Genomic DNA, 14,421 nt, shown 5'->3' with positions numbered 1-14,421 from the left:
CTCAGGGCTGTGACTTTTTCACACCCCTGAGTGACGTAGTTATACCGAAGTAAGTGTGTAGCTCAGACACAGCCTTCGGCCAGAAACTATTACGTCAGTATAGCTATGCTGGCATAGTTCTGTAGCGTAGATGCAGCCTACCTGGCAGAAAGGATTTTTCTTTTGGTGTATGAACACCATCTTCCCAAGTGAAGTTTGCTACGTTGACAGAAGCATACTTCCATCGACACAACTGGGTATACTGAGGGCTAGGTCAGCATAGCTATGTCAGTCAGGGGTGTTGTTTTTTTCACACCTCTGACTGAGGGAGCTATGTAATCCTAACTTTTAAATGTAGACAAAGTCTTATTTTGATTTAAGAGTAGCTTATTTTGATTTATCTTAAATCTGTTTGTAATTTTATTAGTTAAACTAAAATAAGCCTGGATTAAACCAAAACAAGAGAGTGTCCACAAAGCCTTTTGCACTGGCTTAACTGAAAAGGTTTAAAATCACACCTTAAATTAAACTGCTGCAATTCTGCATGTAAACAAACCCATATTGACTAAGGCCTGGTCCACTCACAGATTGTGTACTGGTATAATTATGTTGATTAGGGATGTGATTTTTTACCAAAACAGTTTTGTCAGTATGACCCCTAGTGTGAACACAGCTATATTAATACAAAGGTGCCTCACAGGTGTATAATTTATTTCCCTCCCCTTAATGGAACAAGCTATACCTATTAAAACACACATTTAAGCCAGTATCAAGGCATCCACAATCATGGGTGGGGAAGGCACTGCCCCACTTTACTACAATGTGTGTGCAGATGAGGCCTGAGGTACACAGCAACAGCTCAAATCTGGAAGGCGTTAAGTGCTCCTATGAACTGCTAAACACCATAATCTGGGCAAAGTCAGTGGGAGCTGAAGATGCTCAGCACTTCACAGAAATGAGCCCTAAAAATGCAGTTATTCAGATAACACCCACAGTCTCTGCAATTATACGTAGAATTCTGTTTAGCTGTAAGAAAATTCAAATACTTATTTGAATCTCAGACCATACTTTATAATGAACATACATACTGTGAAATTCAGTACAGTTTTCTGTTTTAAGAAAAGGAAATGAAATGCACACAACTACAAATGATGCTGCTTAAGTGTTAGATTTTTAAATGAAATTAATTCAGGAAATTCAAAGTTATGGTTTTCAGAGCAACCATAGCTTATAAAAATAAATAAAGCATATACACATGTAAAACACAGAAGCAAACATTGTATTATATTTTATATTTCTGTATAGATGAACATGGGGGATGAGTTAGTTTCTCCAGAAACCATAACATTAAGGTACATTATAGTTTGAAAAATTTAGGAAGTTTTACAGCCATCATAACTTACCATTATATTTTCAAAGAAATATTGCAGATTGTGTGTTTTCAGTTAAGAGAGAATGAAGTTAGGACAGTCTCGTATCTGACCAAAATTAAAGTTTTAAGTGTTCTCCTTTTAAAAAGACATTTACATTTCAAGACCACTGTAAGCACCCAAAAGGAGATATGTGCAACTGAAATGTGTATTTTATATGCACATTATAATTTAATCAGTTTGTCCCAACAGATGCATTATCCTGTTTCACTGAACCTCATAGCAGTAACTCTAAAAGCAGTTATATAGCATTAGTAAAGAAATCACATCTTAAAACTGTTTGGTTTTTTTACCTTTACTGAAGAAGCAGCATATAGCATATCTTCAAGAGTGAAATGGCAACACTGGTTCAAATATTCCTGACAAAATTCTTGTATGAGCTGTAGATTATATAGGCTATCAGCCAATGACATAGTCTCCTTCAAACAAATATCTAAAATTAAAAAGGAAACAGAAAAAGTTAGGCATAGTTACAGATCTGAAAATAAAAGCCTTACAGATAGTAAGTGCTAAGCATTTTGGAGGTAGATTAAAATTAATTCAAAACCGGATTTTAAAAAAATTATTTTTACAAAATAGTCTCATTTATTTTAATTTCAGAATCTTGAGTTATGTCATCTTATATTTTATTTATTATTTATTGCATTTTTAGAAGTCTGTTTCTATGGTATCAAAGTAGATTAACATCTTGAATACTATCCAAAACAAACTTTAGTTAGGTTTTTTTTGTAAATGGTAATTATAAACTATGATTTTTTTAAAAACGACGCTTGCTGAAAATAAGTTATGATATAACTCTTGACCTGTTTCTTATTTTGATACCACCATCAAAAACATAATTGTGTAACTTAAATATATTGCACTGATTACTTTTTCCCTCTTGCATCTAGGTTTTAAACGCTCAGATGTTAGCAGTAAGGTAAAAGGAATTACTCATCTGTTATTGGAGTTCTCCAAGCATACTGATTTTTTACCACTGAACAGCCACTCTTGAGGGAATGTGTCTCAACATCATAAACCCTGGATCCACCTATAAAAGTACTTAGGGCACCATATATTCTCTTTTGTGGAACCAAATGTTCAAAGCGAGTTTATAAAAGGAATTGCAGACCCTGGTGCCTTAATTTCCTTTTGCTATTCAAAATACCATTTATAGTCATGGAAGTGGTAAAGGTGGGTGGGTGAGTGTGGTTCTGAAGCAGCAATATACTCTGCATAACATGTACAGCTGAGTAACTTTCCTTTCTCCTTCAAGAATTGCCTCTTAGGAGATAGACTAGCAGTAATAACTCCCTAGAGAAGTTCTTAAAGAATGAGGGCCTGAAGGAAAGAATATAACCATCAGAACCAAATTGAGGGAGCATAGCTAAGGCTATATCTACACTAGAGACCTTACAGTGGCACAGCTATACTGTTGCAGCTGCGCCATTGTAAGGTCTCCTGCATAGCCGCTCTATGCGGATGGGAGAGAGCTCTCCCGTTGTCGGCATAATTAAACCATCCCCAACAAACGGCGGTACCTATGTCAGTGGGAGAGCATCTCCCGTCAACACAGTGCTGTCCACACCTGTGATTCTGTTGGTCAGGGGTGTATTTTTTTTCACATCACTGACCGACAAAAGTGCTAATGTAGACATAGCCTAAGTGAAGATATGAACGAAATTTTATGTGGCAGCTTTACAGATTTCAGGCTGGAGACATTTCTCCAGCATGCCATGGAAGCTGTCTTAGAGCTATTAGGATGGGCTACCTGGGAGAGGGACTTTTTTTGGTCACAGATAGGAGCTAATCATTTAGATCAATCTTTGAACTGAAACTGATACCAACTTAAATATGGCCACAAATGCAAAAGAATCTTGAAACCAACAAAAAGGTTCTCTCTTAATCAGGTAACAGGTAAACCAAAAATATGCAGAAAATATTTTTCTGTTAAATTTGGTTTGGGATAAAGATTAAAAGAGACCAACTGACTAAAATGGAATTCAGAAATCACCCTAGGGAGGAATTTAGGATGTGGATGTAGCTACACCTTAACCTTACAGAACAAGATGAAAGGAAGATGTTGCATAAGCAGCCTCACTCAGCCTCCTTGCTGATCTATTAGCTACTGAGAATGCAGCTTTGAGGGACAGGGTAAAAGTAGTTTTGTCGGTACGGAGTTCTAATTTCAGGAAGATAAAGGCTCACATTAGAAGATATACAATAATCATGCCCTATTCATTGTCAGATTAAGAAAAACCATTGTTCCCTGGACTGGAAGATTATGATAAATTACTAAAAGCAAACAGGTGGACTTTAAAATAGCCAAAAACAAGCCGAGTTTTTTAATTTATTTAAAAGAAAGAAAATAGTCCAGAATACAAAGAACTAGAAGATGTTAGGCCTATGTTTCTGCTGTTTCCCTGTTTATTAAAGCTTCTTCATTTTAGTGCATACTGTTCTGGTAGCTGGCTTCCTTAATTCCAAAAATGACCAGATGCTTCTCATGTGAACATTCAACATTCATAACTAATAACTGTCAAGAATGATACTGTTAGATAGAGTAAGTCTGGATGAAGACTTTATATTTTTTGTGTTTTCTACGGTGCTTGCAGTAGTACCTGATCACACTGACTTTATTTTCGAGACAAAAGGGGAGCCTTTACATGAATATTCTGAAAAGGTGAATAGGATATCATGGCTAGGAGATCCAAACAACAAAACTTGTGCTACTAAACTAGGGATTCAAGGATGACACGCCGTGCTTTACTGTTCCGAAAAACAGAGAGTGGAGAAATCTGTGTAAAGGCATACATGAGATTCCAACTCCAGTCCTAAAAAATGCATCAGTCAGAAATTCTGAATATCTGTCTGTTCTCAAACAGTAAGAGGGCAAGTTGTTAGCATTGGAGGCAAAGATCCAAGGAGTCAACATTCATGGCAGCCATGGTTTCAACCCTTCTCTGATCAGAAATACCATGCAGTGACAGCACATGTCTGGGTCTGACACTTACATAACCTGAAAGCCACCTTCTTCCATCTCATGAGCCCAAGAAGAGTGACTGGAGTTTTTCTTTCTTTCTTACATCAAGAGGACTGTGGTACTAAAGGCATTCTATCGAATGGTTTTGCATGGGGATTTCATACTTGAGATCTGATCAAGCCTCAGATCTATGTGCATACTCCTTGAATTCTTGGGATGCTTGGATCACAGGTGTTCCCAACAAGATTGACGCTTTCATGAGGAGAATGACCAGGACAGATTGGATGCCAAGGCACATTAGTGCCATATTGAAGCAAACAGCTTAAATTCAGATTCTTTATTCTGATCTGCCAAAGGAAGATCTGATTTGAACCAGGCCACAGAGTGGAACAGCAGCAAAAATTGCTCATCACAGCTTGGAACTGCACGGTGTAGATCAAACACTTTAAACTATGTATTTTATTTCTGTATTTATTATATAGACACTGCAACAACTTTCAAGTTAATAAAGTAGTCACATGTAAAGAAACCACCTACTGTACAATGCAGCTAGTGTCTCATGCTTCTTAGACCTGTTACCTACAGCAGTAAGAATGGAAATGAGGGTAGTTGGGGCTGTGGCCCTTTTACATAAAATTGTAACTTGCTTAGATCTATGAGAAAGGATTTCTGTGATCTTTGGTCATGGGTTTCTAGATGGTTCCAAGGTTCATGGTACTGAGGGATGTGCTCAAGAGTGAGGAATCTGCAAAGATAGTTATTTATGGAATTATCATTACAAATTTACATTTGCTTGGTGATATATTAAAAGTAATGGTAAACATAATATTGGGAGCTACCCTGGTATGTGGTGCTCTCTCTTTAAAAACAGAAGTTTCATGCATGGAGTTTAAGAAACTCTCAAATTTTACCTCTTATGTATCCATGCTATTGAACACCACCATTTTAATATATACCAAAGAAAAAAACATTTTAACTTGCATCAACATCTTTTTAATGGCAGAGAGTAATATAACATACACACTCACCCTCCAGTTTGACAATATCAGGACAGTAGAAGTGGATCAGGGCAGCTAAAGCACAACCATCTGTACCATCCTTCAGCAGATTTTCTACCAGAGGAATGCAAGGCAGCTGCTTAAACAGTGTTTGCTCCTTCCTGTAACGAGCCTACCATGTAGAAAGAGGAGATTAAAATAGACATATGCTCAGAAACATATGTGAAAACAGATTTGCACTGTAGATTCTATGTTCCATTAGTGAAAAGGCACATATCAAGTCAGTCACCATTTTGTCAGTGGTTACTTTCTGTAGATTAATATTTATGCTAACCAAATAGGCAAAATGTAGATGATTTAAAAGGAAATAAGCTAATATGCTAATATTGCAACTTTCATTCAAAACTACTGTGCAACCAAAGTTTGATCACATACATACAATATTCTAATTCACTCTGAAATCAGACAATATGTTTATCACTATTAGGAGAATAACCTACAAATAGCGGCATTCAGTTTCATAAGCATTAAAAAATTACTTATAAGTCTAACATAATGGGCCAGATCCTCAGCTGGTGTAACTCTGCATAGCTCCGTGAAAGTTAACTGAGCTATGTCAATTTACACCATATGAGAATCTGGGCCAATACGTGCTTCAGTTATAACAGACTTGTTGGCAAGTTCAAAGGTAGAGGAATCTGGATTTGATCAGCTCCACTTTCATTATTATTCTGTATCATACAGACAACAGTATATTTAGAAAAGGGTTCATGACCAAGATTACTAGGGTAAAAGAAAGTTACAAAAGGAAAATGTTTTGAAAAAGAAACATTTATTTTGCTCTGATCTGATATTGATCATTCTTAATGTCTCTTCTTACATCCCCTAGGGAGGCAGATTAAAAAAAATAAGTACATAGAAGAAGACATATTTACTAACTTGTTGAAATGACTTATTGAGTAATTGACCTTTTAATTTTCAAATACTACAGAAAGTTTAGTTTCTCTTCATACCTCAGCGCTAATTATGATGTGAATTTTAATGCCAAGAATAGACCTGAGCTAATTAATTTTATGTTTGTTATGTATATATTTAGATGGAATTGGAGGGCTCTTTTTTGAAGTTCTGAGAATTCACTCACTCTACACTCTAACCTTGAAAAGTATACTTTGTGGTCACCAGCCTTTTGGTAAGAACTGGATGGGATTCCATTTGGTGCATCTCAGTGTCTCACTAAAATTGGCCAAGATGGGGGATTATTGAAAAATGTAGAGTATATTACCTTAAGGAGAGAGAGATACCAGTACTGGGAACTGAATGTAGAGTATATTACCTTAAGGAGAGAGAGATACCAGTACTGGGAACTGAAGACAAATCTTTACTATAACACACCAGAATGGCCCAGATAACTTTTAACCAGTTAATATTTCAAATATTTTAAGAGTAATGTTTAAATGTGGTCACACTGACGCATGAACTATGTTGCATGAAGATACAAATGGAAGGAGGACAGTTTTCCCTTGCTATGGTAGACATCTGAAAATGCTAAACAATATGTGTTTATCTTTCATGTATTATTATTTGATTTGCATATGTTAGTAACACTTTAAATTACCTGTATTTAAGCAAGACATCTTTCTTAAAGTCAGAGCTTTTCCCTCCCCCTTGAACTTACAATTCTTTACTTGTGACAGTCTAATCTATTGTCATGGAAATCACTATAATGTCACGAATATAGAATCGTGCTTTTACTCGATGGAAATGGCTCAGAAATGAAATGTGGGGAGAAATGTTTTACTTAGATTTGATTTTATTATTAGACAACAATAGCAGAAAAGATACAGTAAAACAATATACAGACTGGCTCAAAAATCATAATTAAAATTTTCTCCCAAGAATTTAATATACTGCTTTAAAAAAATCTCAGTTTTTTAAAGAACATTTTTAATTGGTTTAAAAATAGAGTACAATGGCTGGCCTAGCAGCATATCACAATATGCCTTCACACAATTACTTTCTGGGGAAAAGCTTCTTGTCACTTAAATGATAACTCAGGCTTCCTTAGGAACAGTGTTTATAGATATCTCTTGGGAACTATGTCAAACCTTTAAGATAGACCTGGAAGAAGGTGATTGTTTGAGAGAGTAGAAGCACCTTACTTCAGGAAAAATAAATTAAAATATTGTCAAATCTACTAGGCTGCTCAAGGTATACAGTATTTTGTATCATGTTTCAATAAGAATTTACTCAGCATTTGATTAAAGAAGGCAACAGATGTTATACTACTTCAAGTTAATGTGCAGCCCAGTGGTTCCCAACCTTTTTGAGTGAAAGCCTCACTAGTTAACACATGCACCTGCCCTGATTCCTCACCGGCCATAAACTCATATAACTCATATAATAATAATAATAATAACAACACTATATTACAGAATAATAATAAATTATTATGAGTAAGAAGCTAAGCCGCATGCCCCATGTAGCCCCGCCTCTTCCCATCCCTCATGGACTAAGGGTAATGGAGGCGGGCTCTGGTGGGTTGGCTGTGGCGACTCCAGGCCCCCACTGGTGTGTGGCTGCTCCTCTCCAGCCACGTGCCTGGCCAGTGCAGGGCTGGGGGCAGCTGCTCCTCCGCTCCAGCCAGTGCGGAGCTCCGGAGTGGGGGCTGCGCACAACACGGAGCTCAGGGGGCTAAATGACCTCAATGTTACTGAAGCCTCATGGACCCCCTGGAATCTTTGGCATCTCCCCCTAAGGGGGTCCTGCCCCCCAGGTTGGGAACCATTGGTGTAGCCACCCGTGACTGTTTTTTACTTTTAATTGGGAAGAAAATCCCTTTTAATCATTTAGTGATAATAAGCATGGCTATAACAACATAAAACACTTTAACATGCTAAAACCGTGTTTATTAAAACTTTTTAATAACTGCACTACAAATAACAATGATGTTGCTAGGGAGCTATTGGTAAACTAATATCTTATGCAAAGACAGCTACAACAAAAGACTATTCTGAAACTGCTCTTCACTAGCATTCTGGATTAATAGAAATAATGTATGTCAGATTATGATGTCAGAGGTACTTTATTTTTGTAATTTAGTAATAACCATACACAGACCACTTGTCGCTTTACTCCTCCCCTTATGTTAGTTATGCTGTTGTCCTTTCATTCCTGAAATAAGAACATTTAAATGCTATTGCATTGTCCAGAACTGCATATTCTCTTTAAATATATGTAGATAGCAATGCAGAGGGGAAAAAAAGAGAACACTGCAGAGAAATTACTTGCATACTAAAGACTCTCATGAATTTGAGTTGAATCAGCTAGAAACAGAACAGCTGTAGTCTCTATTACAAGCAGTGTTTGTTAATGCTGTTCTTTAGGTAATGGCCAAACTTTGTGTACAGTAAGCAGTTGCTTAAGCTCATTTTTCCTCTCTTTGCACTATATAAACAATCTCTTATTAGTTAAAGCAAAACTATCTGAGGGCCTGGGGAAGTGCTGCATGTGTGATTTGATTGAAAGATCAAAAGTACCCCTTTGAACCACAGAACAAAGGTTAAGTATGCAGTATAGCATTTACTTGAACATCTACAGACCAAGGCTGTGTCTACACACTCGCACTTATGCCGGCAAAACTTTTGTCACTCAGAAGGTGAAAAAAAAAAACACTCGAGTGACATAAGTTTTGCTAGCATAAGCGCTTGTGTGTACAACACTATGTCGGCAGGAGACGTTCTCCCGCCGACATAGCTACCATTTAGATAGTTTTGTCACGTGAATGGGAGAGCTCTCGCCCATCGGGCTAACACGGCTACATGAGTGCTCTTACAGTGGCACAGCTGTATTGAGCATAATTTGCTGTATTGCTAAGTTCCTAAGTGTAGACAAGCCCTAAGTAAGTCTCAAAGCAGATCCACACCTATAGTATGGATTTATTGATGATAGAGAAAAGGGCACATTATCTTTATTTTTGAAGTGTAGCAAGGGGATACATTAATTAAGCTGCAAACAATTTTAGTACAAATTACAGTATGATAAAGGAAAATGATCATCCCTAGAAGAAAGAATATCAAGGAAATAGATTTAGTTTGTTATTAATGAAGCACAGACTTACATTATTATGCTTTTACATTTTTAACAATAGGGGGAGGGCAATCAATGTTTGGGCCCCCCCAAATACAGTAGAACCTCAGAGTTACAAACACCAGAGTTATGAACTGACCGGTCAACCACACACCTCATTTGGAACCAGAAGCACGCAATCAGGCAGCAGCAGAGGGAAAAAAAGTGAATACAGTACAGTGTTGTGTTAAATGTAAATTAATAAAAATATAAAAGGAAAGTTTCATTGTTTTATAAGGTAAGGAAACTGTCTGTGCTTGTTACATTTAAAGATGGTTAAAAGTAGCACTTTTCTTCTGCATAATAAAATTTCAACGCTGTATTAAGTCACTGTTCAGTTGTTAACTTTTGAAAACAACCATACCGTTTTGTTCAGAGTTATGAACATTTCAGAGTTACAAACAACCTCCATTCCTGAGGTGTTCATAACTCTGTGGTTCTACTGTAGTCATCACTAATTGAAGAGAGAGAAACTAGGATAAATGATGTGTATGATAATACACATCTTTTAATATACGCTTTTAATAAGCATCTAAAAATTTTAAATGCCATTTAATGTCAACACCCAAAGGTTGGCTTCTATGGATCAACCTTCTTGGTAAAGTACACAAGCAGCTCTGATTCACACTGAATAGGAGTTTGTGCATAAACCAAGCAGAGAACCTTACTAGAGAGAGTATAGAGGGGGTGTTTTGTATTCTGAGGCGAAGTAATATGAGGCAACACACTGCACTATAAAAAGGTAAAATATCATACCCACTACAGCTGCACACATGCATGTCAACTGTTCTTAAAGCAACTTCTGATCCAATAGCATTTCTTAAATTTTAATTTTTCCCAGATTACCTTGAAAGACTGGTTTCTAAACTATGTGAACCCAATGGACAGCAATCTACTATACTGTAATCTAATCTCTCAGAGATAAATGAAATGCATGAGTACACCAGCATGACATGGACAAAGCCATTCTCATTTTAAGCTATTAGATCAAAGTAAAGCAGTTGGGCAAACTTACAGGAACCAGTTTCCAAAACCATTTGGTAGGAGACTTCAGAGGAAGCAGTAGAAAAAAGAAAAAGTAAAAAGGGAATTTTTTTAAATCAGATTTTATAGGTTATCCTTACATAGCAATTTTTCTTTAAATTTCTCTGTTTTGCACAATGGTATATTATAATTTCATACTAAATGCTATTGGCACCATAACCTTCATACATGATAAAACGTAATTCTTTAATAGTAAAACTAATAATGGAAATGATAGTTTTCAGTCTCTATCAATCAACAGAATAATTTTCCCATACTAAAAAGACATAGATGTTCAAATCAGTATTATTTTATTTGATGTCCTCACACATCTAATTGCACCCGGGCTATGTAATCAATTTTACCAACTGAGGAATTCATCTGAGAATACAATATTACAGCATCAAAATGAACTGACATGGAACATAAAACAAGCAAGTGAAGAAGCTAAGGCAATGTATAGTAACTGGTCTGAACATGCTTGTATAGAAATATTACAAAATTCCAGTGAGGTTTTTAACAGTTAATTCCAATGCCAAACAGTAACATTTCATACAAGTTTGACAATATTTTGTAAATATAGTCTTATGACAATGATCAGAAAAATGAGGGATGCAGGCAGTCATGTTTTTGCAATGACAAGTCACATTAGCATCAGCTACATGATGGGCAATGACCTGAATGTACAGCCTACTAGATGTGGTTTCTTTCAGCACTTGTAGGGAAAAGGAAAAAAAATCAGAACTGGTGGATTTAATCATAGTCAAGTAGTCTATGAAGACTATGTGATAAAAAAGTGAGCACATATAACCAGAGTTACAAATAATTAAAACTCACTCTAAACGCCTAATCCCAAACCCATTGAAATCAATTGAAATTATTTCATTAATTTCAAAGAGTTTTGGATTAATCCCTAATTGCACTTATAGGTTTCAGAAAAATATTTGTTGCAAAAAACAGTTACCTGCCTGTGCTGTAATTGTTGTTGAGATGTGGGTGCAGATGTGTATTCCACTCAGGTGCTCATGCACCCAGTACATCAAAGCTGGAAAACTTTTCCTAGCAGTCCAGGTAAAGGCAGCAGCGCTCATGCCCTCTGGCCATTAGCTCCTTCCCTAGCTATCTAAGGACAGTGCTGCCCTGATCCCTTTTAGTTCCTTTGCTCCAAATGTCAAGACAAGACACTCCAATGCAGAAAGGATGGAGGGTGGGTTGTGGAATACACGTCTCCACCCACATCTTGAAGAACAACAGCTACAGTACAGCTAAATAATCATTTTTTTCTTTGAATGGTTGTAAATGTGTATTCCACTCAGGTGACTTACAAGCAGTACTTGAAGGCAGTGGGGCTCAGAGTTTACTTCAACAACAACTACATACTGCCTTTCCAAAGTTTGCATCTGACCTAGACACAGTGCTAACAGCATAGTGCTTGATAGAAGTATATACAGAAGATTGGGTAGCAGCCCTGCCAACGTCCAATATTGAAACAGCACTGAGGAATGCTATCGATGTTGCTTGGGCCCTCATCAAATGAGCCTGTAATCTCTGAGGAAGTGTGGTCTGAGGAACAGCTACTTCATATGCTGTTGTAAGGCAGGAAGTTATCCACCTGGAAGTCATCTGCCTAGAGTCTGCTTGACCCTTCCTTTGATCTGCATAGGAGACAAAAAGATGAGGTGATGAATGAAAAAGCTTAGTCCACCTCCAGGTAAAACACCAAGCATCATTTCATATCCAAGGAATGAAGCTGCTGTTCATATGTATGTGTGGTTTCAGAAAGAATACTGGTAGGTATATTACTCAGTTAAGGTGAAACTGAAACTGCTTCTAACAAAAATTTCAGATGCGGCCATAGGGCCACTCTGTCTTTGAAAAACTGCATATACAGGGGCCCTGCAGCATGGCCTGCAACTCACTTACTTTCCTTGCAGATGATATAGCAAGAAGAAAGGCTGTCTTCTGGCACAGGGGGGGCAGAGAACAGGATGCCAGGGGCCCAAATGGAGGCCCCCTAAGAGCAGTTAACACAGTATTAAGGTCTCACAAGGGAACCAGCTCTTTTATTGGTGCGTGGAGATGTATGACTTCTCCTAGAAATGTTGTTGGAATTAGAGAAAGTTGATTTCACTTGGATTACAGAATGAAACCTCAAGATCACCAGTAAGTGGACCTTCAAGGAACTGAGAGACAGATCAGAGGATTGAAGATGTATCAGATAATTCATAATTTCCCAAATGCAGGCTAGCCTTGATTGCTAGCCCAGGAGATTCAGTCACATCAAAAACCACTTCTATGTGGCCGAATAGGTAGCTCTTGTAGATGGTTTTCTACTATTGAATAGCACTTGCTCAACAGCTTCTGTACAGCATTCCTTCTTATCTTCCAGCCATGCAGCATCCATGCCATGAGGTGTAAACTTCTGACGACTGGATGCAAAACTCAGCTGTGATGCTAAGTCAGTAGATCAATATAAAGAGGAAGAGAGATGGGAGGTCGAACTGACAGATTGAGTAGGTCAGAAAATCAACATTGTCTTGGCCAAGCTGATGCAACGAGAATTAGTTTGGCATGATCCAACTTCAGTTTAAGAATAAGATGAAGAATGAGTGGTATCAGGGAAAGGCATACATCAGTGCTGATCCCCAATTCAGATGGAACATCCATTAAAGAGCCTGGACTGAGACCTGCTTGAGAGCAAAAAACTGATGGCACTTCTTGTTGTCTCTTTGTACAAACAGGTCTATAATAGGGATGTTCCTTCTGACAAGATGGACATCAGCACACTGGTCTTTAGAGACCACTTGTGATTCTGGGAGAAATTCCTGCTGAGATGATCAGCATAGTGATTCTGGACCCTAGGTAAATGAGCATCTGTGGGAATTATGCTTTCCTCGATGCAGAACTGCCAAAATTTTATTGCGTCCTAGCAAAGCTGGTTGGAACTGGCTCCTCCTTGCTTTATTCACATAATATATTGCGATGGCATTGTTGAGGAATATATGAACTGCTGCACCCCGATGCGATTCTGAAAGGCTTGACAGGCATGGTAAATGGCTCAAAGCTCCAGAATGCTGCTATGAAAGGAAGCCTCCAGTTCCAAGTTCAAGCCCTGAATTTTCAGTGTCTCTGGATGAACTCCCCAACCTATTGAGGAGGCATTGGTGACTATAGTCCTGGTTGTTGGAGAACAAGTAAAGGGAACACCCTGGTATATATTGCCCAGAACTGTCCACCACTGTAGGGAGTCCAGGATCACTGGAGCACACGGACAAGTCTGTCCAACAATTGACAACTCAGGCGATAGACCAACTTCAACCATGGTTGAAGAGGATGAAGGCACAATGTTGTAGGCTGGACTACATAAGTGCATGCAGTCATATGACCCAGAACTTCAGGCATACATGGACTGTAGTTGAAAGTTGAGACTGAAGTGCCAGACACAGGTAAAAAATTGCATGAAATTGTTTGGCAGAAATGCTCTCAAACTTACAAAGTCTAGTAGAGACCCAATTAATTTGTTTTTCCTCTTAGCAATAATGTTGACTTTTCTTTGTTCAAAATTGATTGAAGAGATGTAGTATGAATTGGACATGACAGAGGACTTGTTCTTCAGATTTGCCTTTCATTAACCAATCATCTAGGTTTGGGCCAACAAGAATTCCTCTTTTTCTGAGAGATGCTGCTACTAGAGTCATGAATTTGGTAAATACCCATGGAGCAGAGGATAGGCCAAAGGGAAGCACAGTGTACTGATAATGCTGACCTCCTCTACAAGTCTCATAAACCTCCTGTGACTTGGGAAATTTGTCACATGGAAGTTAGCATTCTTAAGATTGAGGGCTGCAAACCAACTGTTGTGATTCAGAGCAGAAAGAATAATCTCTAAGGTACCCAGGTGGAA

General features: G+C 37.8%; 1 protein-coding gene across 5 annotated transcripts in view; it reads right to left on the bottom strand.

Annotated features, from left to right (window-relative positions):
- Window positions 1–14,421, bottom strand: part of CAMSAP2 (calmodulin regulated spectrin associated protein family member 2) — a 168,860-nt gene that overhangs the window by 53,621 nt on the left and 100,818 nt on the right. For 3 of the 5 annotated variants that reach the window (XM_067538308.1, XM_067538309.1, XM_067538313.1), the window contains 3 exons: window positions 10,510–10,542; window positions 5,400–5,541; window positions 1,703–1,842 (listed from right to left, as the gene is read on the bottom strand). In XM_067538308.1, the coding sequence (XP_067394409.1) occupies window positions 1,703–1,842; window positions 5,400–5,541; window positions 10,510–10,542 (315 nt within the window). The remainder of the gene's footprint in view (window positions 1–1,702; window positions 1,843–5,399; window positions 5,542–10,509; window positions 10,543–14,421) is intronic. The other 2 variants (XM_067538310.1, XM_067538312.1) reach the window with 1 other exon arrangement.

The sequence above is a fragment of the Emydura macquarii genome, unplaced genomic scaffold (genome assembly GCF_026122565.2).
Source record: "Emydura macquarii macquarii isolate MOO-44397 ecotype Brisbane River unplaced genomic scaffold, CSIRO-AGI_Emac_v2 contig_480, whole genome shotgun sequence".
Lineage (NCBI taxonomy): Eukaryota > Metazoa > Chordata > Testudines > Chelidae > Emydura > Emydura macquarii.
The sequence above is the reverse complement of the archived record's forward strand: the minus strand, read 5'-3'. Positions and strand labels throughout refer to the sequence as shown.